Source organism: Zeus faber, assembly GCF_960531495.2.
Source record: "Zeus faber genome assembly, chromosome: 6".
Classification (NCBI taxonomy): Eukaryota; Metazoa; Chordata; class Actinopteri; order Zeiformes; family Zeidae; genus Zeus; species Zeus faber.
In genome coordinates, this window is record NC_137201.1 from 9913053 (window position 1) to 9926539 (window position 13487).

At 40.9% G+C, this 13487-nt stretch overlaps 2 protein-coding genes across 2 annotated transcripts in view; both read left to right on the top strand.

Annotated features, from left to right (window-relative positions):
- pyurf (PIGY upstream open reading frame) overlaps nt 1–1419 on the top strand; it is a gene marked incomplete at both ends in the record, with an annotated part of 8610 nt that extends 7191 nt beyond the window's left edge. Inside the window, 2 exons of the mRNA XM_080002774.1 lie at nt 722–827; nt 1287–1419. Of these exons, the coding sequence (XP_079858900.1) occupies nt 722–827; nt 1287–1419 (239 nt within the window). The remainder of the gene's footprint in view (nt 1–721; nt 828–1286) is intronic.
- Nucleotides 1420–1430: 11 nt separating this feature from the next.
- LOC307231828 (phosphatidylinositol N-acetylglucosaminyltransferase subunit Y-like) lies at nt 1431–2030 on the top strand. The gene has a single exon (XM_080002677.1). It carries the CDS (start codon nt 1715–1717, stop codon nt 1925–1927), a length of 213 nt encoding a protein of 70 aa, XP_079858803.1. The 5' UTR covers nt 1431–1714; the 3' UTR covers nt 1928–2030.
- Nucleotides 2031–13487: the final 11457 nt, after the last annotated feature.

Here is a 13487-nt window from a genome sequence, read left to right on the forward strand (position 1 = left end):
ATAATAATAATAATAATAATAATAATAATAATAATAATGGACTTGGTATTACATGCTTGAATGATATTCATATTTGTATTGCAATAAAAATTGTTTGTGTTGGATCAATTGTTATTCTATTATGTTATGTAAAGATTTTTTTTTATGAAAATTTAAAATTGAAATCCAAAACTTTAGAGGAAAGTACAGCATAGATATAAACATATATGTATGACCGTATGTATATATGTATGTGACAAATAACCTCTTGAAACTTGAATCAAATTAAAGTATTACCAGAGGTTTTTTTTATGTTAAATAGTGTAATACTGCCACCTTATGGACAGATTGTATGGCCTGTGCAAAAAGAAAATTCTCTGAAGACTTTCTTTTTTTTTTGTCGGCGGTAAATTTATTTGAAAGAAAGAAAAACGTTGATTTCCAACCAAGACATTTATCATATTAAAGCGAAAAACGTTAAAATAAAAAATAATAAAAAATAAAATAAAAAAAAAAACAGCGGAACGTTTGTTTGAGGACCGATGTTTCTGTTTAGGCGGACGGTAATACATTTCCGCTACACCGGTGCTACTCGCGTTAAGCTCTTCCTGTTTGGCATTGGCGTCTTTGGCGGATTGTGGTATCCCTTTGGTCATGTTTCGAAATGTTTTGACTAGATTAACGACAGAAACACGAAGTGTTCCGCGTTGTGTACAACATGCACATCCCCTGCGGCCTGCAGCTTGCGTGTCCGTGTCATCCAGGACCGTGTCGGATGTGAAGGATCAACAGTTTGACACTTCGCTCCTGGACTTCCTAGTATGTCCGCTGTCCAAAAAGCCACTGAGGTGGGTCGTCCTCCCTTATAAGTGCAATTTATTAACTATTATTTAATATTTCAATTACGTTGTCCTTCTTCAAATATCAGGCATTTATCGGGCCTAAATTTGAGTTTAAATTACATTTTCTTGCTGATTTATCCGCACCTATGGGTGAAGTTTTTCTGCATCAGTAAACATTTGTGAGGTTGTACTACTGACATCACGCTCTCCTGCTACACCTGCCTTCGTCCAAAAATAATTTCATGTTATTTTGTTTAAATTAAAATATATTAAATGTAACTCTCCTGCAGACACCCTGTTAGGTTTGACATACTTTTCCAAATCTCAATCACCAACAGAGCAGAATAAATAAGACGACTGAAAACCGTCTTCGTTGGGTTTAATTCCAATGTTTTTTTTGTTGGATACCAAGGATAGGATTGTAAAAATCTGTGACATTTGATCTGGTCTCTCTTTCTTCCTCAGGTATGAAGTGAAGACCAACGAACTGATCAACGAGGAGCTTTGTATCGCGTACCCCATCATCGACGGCATCCCCAACATGATCCCCCAGGATGCCCGGCTCATCCAGAAGGACACTGATCCTTCACAGGGATAGAAACGCAGCCCCTGAGTCACAGAACCTATAAAAACTGCTCCAGAAAGAAGCCTTTGTGGCTGGATAAGACTGGACAAGTTTTTTGTTATCTTATAGCTGTGACGCAGACAAAGGTGTAGAATAATTGTGACCCTGCTGCTGCATCCTGCTTGACTCCTCTATACTTAAATACACCTTTAACCGTAATTGCTTTTATTAAGTGACAGAATGTTCTCGGGCTGATACATACCATTTATAATTAGCGTATTCTCTGTCCTAATAATATTCAGTAATTTACCACAACCCAGCTGCAAACATGTTTTCTCTCTCCAACCTGGTGGTGTTGGTGCCCATCGTGTCTCTCTGCGGCTTGTTCTTCTCTGCTGCGGTGGATGAGAACTTCCCCCAGGGCTGCACCAGCAGCAGCAGTCTGTGTTTCTACAGTCTGCTGCTGCCTGTCACCATTCCTGTGTACGTCTTCTTCCACCTCTGGAGCTGGATGGGGATCAAGCTCTTCAGACACAACTAGGGACACTTAGATGCTCTGCTAGTGTGTATTTATGTATGAAAGCAATGTCATGGCTTCTCAGTCTGTCAATGATGTGTGAATAAACATAGTAACCTTTGAATAAGCAGCGCTTTGATACTTCATTAATGGGTTATGTAATTTAGTCTGTTCTCTATATGTTCATCCTAAGTAAATGGAACAGTTTTTTTGGAAGTCGTTACAGCACCTCTGGACAAACGGCTGAAGATAGAAGGTTTAATATGCAGTAGATAGAGGTTAAATTATATCAGCCAGTACAACCAGTCCCTGTGGTCATAGAACACTTATTTATTCATGAGAGGTTGGTTAATCTAAGCACCACCTTTTTAAGATTTTAATGTAAGCTCTGTGGAGATTTCACTGCTTCAAACAACATATAATTTAAAATAGTTGATGGTCACAAAAGCATTACTCTAAATGGAAAACTTAAACAGTACTTTCACCAACAATAACATTACGTCTGTAACAAGAACTCTTGTTTAAAACTGTTAACGGTTTCAAAAATATGTTTTTAACACTGTTTTTCATTAATCTTTTCAATATTCAAAAATACTCAACAATACCTTACATTGGTTTTCCAATGTAAGGTCAGTAGTTCCGAGTTAAGGCTTACTTTTCAAGGACAAACAATTGAACTGGTGTAAAAAAAAAAAAAAATACACTGAATGACAATGGTTGTGCATGAATTCCTACATATTTCTCTGCTAAGGTAATAAACGCTCAGTGTGTCTTTCTCCTTTTTTTCTCCTTGCCCTGTGAGAGTTTCATCAGTGGAGACTCTGGTCTGGGTGAACGTCCATCTCCCTTAGGCTTGAAGTAGAAGGACTCGTTCAGTCTCATCTGGACTGCCCTGATCTGAGCAGAAAGGAAGGTGTGTTAAACCATAAATCATAGAATCAGTCAGTTAGGAATCCATTGATGTGTCCGGGACGGCGTACTACAAACTACATGTATGTACTATCAGCCAGCAACCTTTGGTATGCGTGTAAAAAGAACGATGGCTTTTTCGGCACACTATGTAGTTCTAGTCGCTCCACTTCCTTTCAGCACATTTTGGGTTCATGACGACGCTGCATGGAAACTTCCACCGATGTCTTTCTTTCAAAATGCATCGTTGGAGCGTATTGTGCAGTGTTTACATACTACAGTATTTCACTGGATGTAGTAGGCATCCTGGTACTTTTCTTGTATTACTTTTGCTCAGACTTGAAACTACTTTTAAATAGTATGCGGGTATGGTATTTCGAGTGATATCACCTGTGTCAGGTCCGCCTTGCCGCTGCGCCAGTTTGGGTCATTGTCCTCGCTGGAAGTGGTCGTGCCCGAGGACTTGGGCTCTGGCTCAGACTGGGGACTGGGGGTTGTTTCAGCTTTACACTGAGCAGCACATGGCGACGGTTTCTGCTCATGTCGTCCCGTGGTTTCACCTCTGACCTCGTGAGTGGGAGTCTTGAACGACAAACGTCTCCCTGGGCCGGCTCTCGCTCTCTTTGGCAAACTGAGGTCCAGTGGTTTGAGCTCCTCTGAGTTGCTACTTATTTTGCGAAAGCTCTGGCAAGAGGGGAGCTTGTGAGTGAAAAAGTTTTCTGTCTGAGTGGAAGTGTCTGCCGTTGGGACCCTGGGAGGCGGGTTTGATGCCAAGAACTCCGATAGCTTTATGGACGTGGGCTGTTCCCGGAAAGGGTTCTCCTTGGGCCTAACACGCACGGGCCGCAGCACTTTCATATTTGAGTGGGACGCCATCTTACGATCCTTTTGCGCTGTGCACGCGTCTTCTGTCATCTCCCTAAGGAGTGTGTTAGTCTCCACAAGCTCCTGTGGGTTTTCACAGAGCCGCGAGAGCTGTAGGCCGCAGTGACGTATTTTGTGTTCGTCATGGTGGAGTGCCATCTGTGCCAGCAGCACGTGCGACTGTCTGTCTTGTTGCAAGGGAGTGAGAGGAGTCGTAGGGGTGCCGTCTTCGTTGGTCTCTCCGCTGGATCCCTCAAGGGATGACGCCCTGAAGGTCTTCTGGGTGATGAAGAGGTCCTGGCTGTTTATGTCGTCTCCAGTGCACTGAGAGTTGTCGTTGTCCTGGGGCTGAGCCTTGCTCTGCCCCGTGACCGTATCCTCTAACAAACCCTTAAGGTTCCTCACTCCTTTAGTCTGTATCAAGGACTTGCATCTGGGTTGGGGCAGCTGTGGCAACGCTACCTTAGGACGTTTAACAGCAATGTGGCCAGATAACAAATCAAATGCCACTTTCTTCTTGGTTTTGGGAATCCTCTTGGGGAGCAAACCATCAGGGACCCCAACAAGCGCTAGATTTGCAGGGCTCTGTGGAATAGAGGCCACAGCTTTCTTGGCTGATGTCTGCATATGTTTCATCCACGGTGCAGTAGGGTGAAAATCACTGCTGGCCTCGTTGGCACATCCGTTCCCTAAATCTTGTATTAACTCCTTGTTTTTATTCTTCTCTTTCTTTTTCACCTTCTTTGCCTTCATAACTTCATTGAATCTTGAGTTTTGCTTTTTCTTGTGGATTCTGCCATCTGTTTCCAAGGCCACGTCGATTTTTTGCTTTTTCTGCTTCTTGTCCTTCTTTGTTTTCCGCTTTCTTCTGCTGTTTTTCTTTGGCATCTCCTGAAAAGACTCATAGCATTCACAGAACTGGTCAAAACCTGGTTCTTTACAGTCAGCCATCCTCCTGTAATTAAGAGAGAATTTTATTTTAATAATGCATGCAGTCGATAGGAATACACAAACTGTGCTTCATAATAGCCTAAAACCTGCCTGTTATAAGCTAACAGTACACAGGACTCATTTGAAAAGTTAAATTACATTCAGGTTAGGATCCTATATATTCTTCTGCCCATAGGGATGTGCACAGAGGTCGACACAATATCAAGGTGCAGTAAAGATGAACGAGGAGAATTATGTAGTGGTGCAGGTTTTAATTCCATTAACACTTACCTAAATAGCTAAAAAGGTGATACACCATAGGGCAAGAGGGCATCAGCACAATAGACTCCCATACCGTCTAGTTAAATATAGCATTGTTTAGTATATAGCCTATAAATGTGTTATATAAAGTTATGTAAAGTTGCCCACTCTGCACAGGGGTTTCCTCCTTTTGTGACCCTGTTTCAAGGTGTCTTCCTTTTTACCCCCAAAGGATTTCTTCTGGGAGTTTGTCCTTGCTCGTGTAGGAGTTAATGCCAAGGGATGCTGTTGATTTCTATGGAAATGTGAAGCCCTTTGAGACTGTGCTGTGATTAAGGTCTGTCCAAATAAAATTGACAAGACTCACCATAAATGCCTAATTTCCATTAGACCAAGTGGCCTGGGCGGCACTCACTGATACTAGACTAAAGATTACATTCCATTGACAAGGTTATAACAAAACTCTGCTGGGTGCTTGGATGTGGAAACGACCATTGGTGGAGATTTGCTTGACCAATCTATTTAGAGCAGGGGACGGTTCGAAGTTTGTCCCTGCGGTTCACCCTGCATTAAAGGGGACCTATTAATGCTCCTTTTTACACAAGTTAATATAGGTCTCTGAGTTCCCCAAAAACATGTCTTTGAAGTTTGTTGCCGAAAATACCACTCAGTTTATGCATTCGAGCCATTCTAACATGCCTCTATAACCCTCTTGTTCCAAAACAGGATCTTTAAGTGGGAGGAGCCACCCTCCAGAGACCTGGAGGTCTGTGAGCCAATGGGGTTTGAGCACAAGTTCCAGGTTCTGTGAGCCAATGGCGTTTGAGCATGGCTTCCGGCTTTTGTTGTATTTACTCCGTAACTTTCCCTTATTTCACCTTATGAGTCCACCAAAATCTTTTTCTGAACAAATTTGAGGCGAGAAAAAAGCAATCCAGTTTCTGAAACTTTAACGGACACGGACACCGCATCCCGACGCACCGGGACTCTCGCACACAGGGATTTCTTGTTGAATGTAAAAGTCAAAAATTTAAATAAATACATCTACAATAAAAAATACGATTTAATTGGTTTTGTTTGGAGCAATGCACAGCTGATCAGATGAAGCAGACGACCGTGCAAACTGAGCGTTCGGAGCGATCGGAAGCCTCAGCGTTTTGTTCACAGCGATTACTTTGTCATTAATTTACCTCATTATTTGACACTTTGGCCACATCTTATATGAACATCCCACATTGCAACATTATACACATGACAGAAAATAAGGAAAAGCATAGGAGATCCCTGTAAAGTATCACATACAGTGATATTAAAAACTCCAGTGATACTATGTATCATCATCATTCCCGCTTGGCTCGAGAAAAACAGGATACATAATTGATTCTGGAATAACTTATTTTTTAAGGGGAATTCTAAGCTACAGTTTACATTTACATTTTATTCTGTTTATTACACAACTGTGTTGGCTGGCAGTTAAGCCACCCCACTAAATGAAAACCAAATAACAATGAAAATGTAAAAAAAAAACACAGTAAAAATAATGAACTTAACACTGTTTAAGTGCACAGTTGCAAGATTACTAGTTTACTTCAAGCTATCCTAAAAAAATAATTGTAAATCATTGTATGTTGTTTTAAAGACCACGTTTACTCTACAAGAGATACTGAACACGAGACAGTTTCAGGCACAACTAGCATCCTCTCTCATCCTAGTGAGAATGCATTTCTGCAATTTAGCGTTTGTAATATATTTAATATTTCACTGAGTATAGTATTTTGACTTGTATTTTAATGTATTATTAACATGTATATTAATTGCTTCTGTTCTAATTTAATTCAGGTTACACAACTCTCAACACACCACGATTAGGTCCTTGCGTACATAAAATGGGGGAATGTACAGACGACCTCTTGGCTGGGACCCTGTTTGGTGAACTCCCGTCCCCTGAGGATGGTCTCTTCTGAGCATTCAAAGGGCTCCTTGATGTCACAGTCCGTGTTACTGGGCTCCCAGGAGCCAAGAGGCCAGGAGGTCATCTCTGCAGCCCCCACTTTACGTACGCAAGGACCTAACCGCACGTTTATTTCCCAGTGAAAATGGCTCAGGTGGTAGAGCAGCATCCATTAATCAGAAGGTTGCCAGTTCAATCCCCGGCTCCCCCCGGTAGTGCGCTTAAGTGTCCTTGAGCAAGACACTTAACCCCCTAAGTGCTCCCTGGGTGCCACTATATGGCAGCCCAATGCGCCTAGACACATCAGTTACTAGGATGGGTGAAACGCATTTGAGTAATGCACAGAGTACTGAGGCAACAGAATGCCTCAGTACTCTGTCCAATGACAATAAATTGAAGCAGGTGGAATGTTCATCTTTGCTCTTCAGAGGAAGATAACTGTCTTTGGGAGTACCACTGCAAATGGACATGGCTGACTACTGGGACTAAGGCAAAATTCAGTTTTGTAAACACAATTTAATCCTGTTTTTGTTTTAATTGATAAATGACTATTCACAAAAAAATATTACTGTTGTGTAATTATTGTTCATGATTTACCGCATACTAATATGGGGCTACTGTTAATAAACAATCAACCCTGCAAATGGACCCTTATTTGTTCTGTATTTTTGTTCAGACAATGTAAGTCCACGTACAGAAATTCTGCTCCCAACCGGGGGCAACGTGGCAAACACACACAATTTCCCTTTAAAACAAACTAAACGTAAGGCGTTTGAAAGCCCTTCAAATCCCGCGCTAGAGGCCCCCGACACCATCCGACAGGTGTCGGCGTTAGGCAGCGTCGTTGACCTCATGACTCCATCAGTAACTTAGCAATAATACCACACGGCGTCGTTCACACCTGCCCGCCGACACAACCCTACCTGGCCGCCCCCCCGCCGCGCCGCGCCGCGCCGCAAGGCCACGGTCGTGTTGGAGAAGAAATGCGGCGTCTTGGCCCCGGAAAGCGGCCACTTCGCTTCAGCTCGGGGCGGCGGAGGACTTCAAAGCCCGCGGCTTCCCCACAGCTGTCCTGCGCCCGCGCGGCTCTGCGGCACCTGCGCATGCTCCGAGCATGACGGTAACGGTGCGGAATTTCACGTTCGCCATTCATTCGTCAGTCAAAGCGTTTGAATGGAAAAAAAATTAAAACAAATGAAAAAAGTGAAACATACATACATAATTAAATTAAGCAAAATGAATCATTATTATATGATGAATTAAAATAATAGTAGAAAAATAATGAAGACCGTCTGCAAATTGTAAGTGTAGGGTGCCGCGTTTACCGCGTTTACCGCGTTAGAGTTAATTTCATTCATGAATTATTTATGAATTCGTGATATATTATATTATATTATATTATATTATATTATATTATATTATATTATATTATATTATATTATATTATATTATAAGGAAGCTATTTATGGACTTATTATTGAGTACCTGTAATTACTTAAGTATATTCAAATTCGACGACTTTCAGCTGTCACTCCACAGCATTTCAAAGCAAATTTGAATACTTTCCAGGCATAACATTTCTAACACAGTCGCGTTTTTATTTTATTCTATTTGACATTTTTTAAATCAGGATTTATATTTAGAAATAGCTCAATAAAATTGACTGGATCTATCAAACTGCAGATTTAGGATTGCTCTTCAATGATTCGTTGGCTCCTTATCCTTGTAAATGACTATGACTCGCAGTTATTTATTTTTTATTTTTTTTGTGAATTGTAACCAGGTTACATGAATATTTACCTACTGCGAGGTAGAGCTGAGCTGCAGAGCTGTTCACCAAGTGAAAAACTGTTGACCCCCCCCCGCCCTTATAATAAGATAACGACTGCATATTACTTCCTGGTTATTCCACAAAGTAAAGAAATATATACAGTGCGGTGGTTGGTTTCTGCATTTTATTCACGACAAAGCTATCGCCCGAAAGTAAGCTTTGAGAAGATGAGAAGGTGGTGAGAATGCCATCACATATCTCACCCATGACTTCATGTTGGATGGCTCCAAATGACCTAATGCATGGTCGTCAAGCTCAGCTCAAATTACAATTTGAAATGTAAATATTTTGCATCTAATTCACTGTATCCTGAAAAAGAAATCATGTGACCATATCCAAAAAGAAAGCATGAATCAAATGAATTTCTTGTTTTTAAGTTTAAATATCACCTGTCATGATGTAGCCAGGCAAACTCATTCAACAATTCAAATAACTGGAAATTTTTCATCAGTAATGGTCCTGTAGGCAACATCAACAAGCCACCAAGCATTGTTACCTTATGGAGGCAAGAAAAATCCAGTCATCACTTCTGGGAAACATGGGCCGGTGCAACTAGCGTAAGAGTAATAGAGTGTGGGTGTCACAGTGAAATGGATGGTGCACATGAGCTCGCTCACTGTGAAATTCTCCCCCCTGACCCTTCACCCTGCACCATAAATCCTGCTTAAGGACACTAAGTGGCCGGCATTGAAAGTCATTGTCAAGCTTAACAAGCGCCCAGAGGTGTGTTGCGTGGTCACTCTTGGAATAGAAACTTGATAGAAACAAGATTGAAAATGCCATTTACAAACTTATTTCATATATCCTTGGAAATTCCTGGAAGGTGAGCAGAGGAATGTACGTCAATTTGAATAGGTTCAAGATGCTGGAAATCCATGGTGGATTACCAAGAACAGACTATTATTACACATGAGAATATTTACATTTTCAATAACCGGTTTGAGAAAGAATCTCTGAAGAATTCTGCGATTATAAACTCTCCAATGATCTTTTATCTCACCATCTAAGCATAATATCAGCCTATTATGCTGGCTTGTTAAATATATGATAAAATCCACAGGAGTAAACCTTTTGTTGACACTAATGTCCAAATGCATGTTCAAAAATATTTGCCTTATATATACACACATGTACACGGCAGAACAGACTTTTACATTCAACCCTGACATCCTGTTGCGTCTTACAACCACCGCCTTTCAATCAACCTTTCTTGATGAGTTTTCCTCTCTGAGTTTTGCAACGAAAAACTGATTCCAAAAAACAGCAAACACCTGTAGAGAAATGTGCTCCTGTTTTCTCCGTGGTCTATTTCGAAAGGCCTGCGATGAGGAGCATCTCCGCTATGTTATTTACCCTCTCCGTCACCCATCCAGGGACATGCTATCACCCTCTATAAAAATCAAAGCGTATCCTGAAATAGCGTTGCGATGCTCCCTATTTACTCCCCCGTGGCTATTCCTGTTGCCCAAGGGACCAGCTTGGCTTTTCGGATGCACCTGACTTGCGACAGTTGTAAACAGAAGGTCGACACCGCCACTCGGCATGTAACATATTTGTTTTATGTCCCAGTCCAAGTCAGCGTATCTGGAGCACAGTACTTAGTCAGTATTTGCAGATGATCTATATGATGGAAATAATCCACCTGACTTTCAGTCCCTGTAAAAACTATTCATAATGTACTTAATGACTAGCGTCCAGGGTGATTACTGTTTGGGCCTTTCGACCGTACTGGTCGTGTTCCCACACACCTTGTTCCGGTGCATGCCACGGGCTGCATGGTCGACATTGGGCCAGCATGAGGTAATGTGTTTGACAAAGTTTAGGATCCTCAGCTCAGGTCAAAGGTCGTCGTGCTCGGTGGGTGTCGTCTAAACAGGCCGTGGCCACCGCAATTATAGTATGACGGGAAAGCAATGGTAGGTCACTGTCTTTGAGGCAGCGTGCCACCCCGACCACCCTAAATTTCACAAACCCCGGCATGTAAACAACTTTGATCACTCACTGACGCGAGGGACATTCGTTTCTACATTGACAGGTAGGATGATCAGTAGTTGCGTCCAAGAAGTTTCTCTACATGCTGATGAAACCTGTCATATTCTTTTCACCTTGTGAGAGTGGCAGGAGGAATCTACCGAGCCCCCGAAGAGAAAGATCTATGGCATTGGACTTGTTTTCGCATCGTCCTGGGGAGATGGGACAGACCACAGCACCCTGAACTGAAGATATTTGATTTTATCACAGCTGTAACTTCTTGGCTGCCGTCATCACAACAGCCCCAACTCCCCAACATCTCAGATCTGGTGAAAGGGTAAAAAGTCCCTTGGGGGTTTCTGAGGATTCCCCATAGGACTTTCTCAAAACTCGACGTAAACAGAGACTTTGCGTCATGACATAGCCATCCCTAGCTTCCGCCACATTTAGAAAACCCATACCGCCGCGGTTACCTAACGTGGCGAGGCTGCAACCATAATAAGAAGGGCGCCCCACTCCGTCAAGAAAAGGTTTGGCTTTATGCATCGATCGCTCTCCGGGAGACCTGTGGGTGAGAGTTGAGTAGCGGTGGAAGGGAAGGGAGAGAGGAATCAAACCAACCGCTGACCCTCTTTCGTTTTAAATAGACGCACAAAGGCTCAGGGAGGTGAACAGGGAAGCTTTTGATATAGGGCGGAGATGCAGACAATGGAGGAATGTCCGCAGGCACGGCTTATCACAACCAGCACTTTCAGTCTAACATTATGAGTAGTTTACATTCAATTATTACTATACATCTTGATTGTTATTGTTATAAAGATCCCATAGCATTTTTCATACTTTTATACAATACATTTTGGTGTATTTTCCAATTACACACACACACACACACACACAAACACACACACACACACACACACACACACACAGCCACACACACATGCATGCACACACACACAAACTATTGGACAGTTAAATGAGCAACTGAAAACGATGGCATCAACTCTGACTCCTCCCGAGATGCCATTCACCCTTCTGAATGAGAAAGTTTCCTCTGACGTCTTCCGACTTCAAAAGCTCCTTTTGTTGTCGAATTAAGACGTTGTTGATTCCCGGCAAGCACGATACGTATCCATGGGGATTCACTGATAGCCAACGAGAGTCATAAATCTGTCGAAATGTTAATGTTATTGCTGTGGAGCTTGCACTGGATGTCAAACTGAAAGGGCGAATCAGATGCGGACAAACAGCTCCAGCACACTGGACAAAAGGATAACACACAACGTAATGAAAAAAGAGATTGACATAGAAAGTTAGTATGGCTGTTGAAGAGCTGAAGCTTGTGTGATTTTTCGGTGACTTTTACCCTCTTCAGGGGTAAAGCCGTATGGATGACTTGTATTAATACAATATTTCTCAACAATTCTACTATTAAAAATAAAAATGTACTACTTATAGTGACTAGTAAAATTGAAATTTATACTAGTAACAATGGGAATAGATACCAGTCTGATGCAAATAGTTGATATCTCAAACACAGAGCCCCTTAGGATTCAACGACAATTGTCCAAATAGTTACGAGTAACAATAAGAATAGTTTCTGATATCTAATAAATAAATAATAGTACCTAATACATTTTGACTTTTAAAACTAAAATACTTACTAGTAACTGTTGGAGTAGCAACTAGTAACTAAAATATAAGTACTAGTAACTTAAGAAAATTTTACTCTTTTGTCCTATGGATTAAATGTTAAAACGGCCTGTCATAGCTCATCACCCATATCCGGTTGGGACCTGTCCAAACCACCCTGTCCCCATCCAGGGCTGGAGGAGTGACCTCATCGGGGACAGTGAAGGCGGTTCATTCATGACGGGGGCAGGACAGGTGCTTTAAAAGAAACTCGGGAGCACAGCACTCATCATAACTGCTGTGAACCATCGGCCAAATCAAAATTGACATAATTTCAGAAACCTGCTGTAGCCTTTTTGTAATTAGTTTTAATTTACTGGTTTGTTTTATCAATTAGAAATAAGATCACACTGTATCCGTCCTGGGGGGATATTCAGGAATTTGACAAAGAGAGGCTCCCCTCAAGGTAAGTTGTACAACTCAAATTTTTAAACAAAAGAAAATTTGTTTTTTATAATTTGTTCTATGGTCTATTATCACTGGATCTATTTATATATATATATATAAAATAGGTGAAGTTTTAACTGTGTAAAAGATTTGACATAATTTGCTGTTTTCAGGCTGTGTGGGTTGAATTAAATGTTTTTACATTCACAGGTCATCATGTTTAACACTCAAGGAGTGGGCTATAAAGTTTGGCTCATCGTCCTGTGTGTGCTTTACCTATTTTTAATTTGCGAGGCCCAACCCCTGAGGTAATTCAAATGGTTGACTAACTACTATTATTGTTATTGCTATTATTTTATTTGCATTTATTTTATAGTTTTTATTCGCCCTACTAGTACTATTTTAAAAGGGAATCACTTAATAAAAGTGCAAATACCCTAACACAAAATCATTCTGGTAAAAGTGAAAGCACCACATTTCTACTTGAGTAAAATTATATAAGTACCTGCTGTTATTGGTACTAAAGTATTAAGTATTGCATATCGAAAGTGAAAGTACTTTGCATATCCACTTCTGTGATACAACAGTGGTTAGGGTTACAAGAGGCATGAAGTACCTATATGTTCTTTTTACAATTTACAAAAATTGTATATGACATACTGTTGATATATATAAATATAAATCCTAGTTGAAAATAAATAAATAATAATTAATAAATCAATAGACAAACAAACAAACAAAAAAATTAACAAATAAACAACTAAATAAATAGATAAATAGATAAATAA

Excerpts from the sequence above, each read along its gene's own strand:
- LOC307231828 (XM_080002677.1), top strand. The coding sequence starts at position 1,715 with ATGTTTTCTCTCTCCAACCTGGTGGTGTTGGTGCCCATCGTGTCTCTC.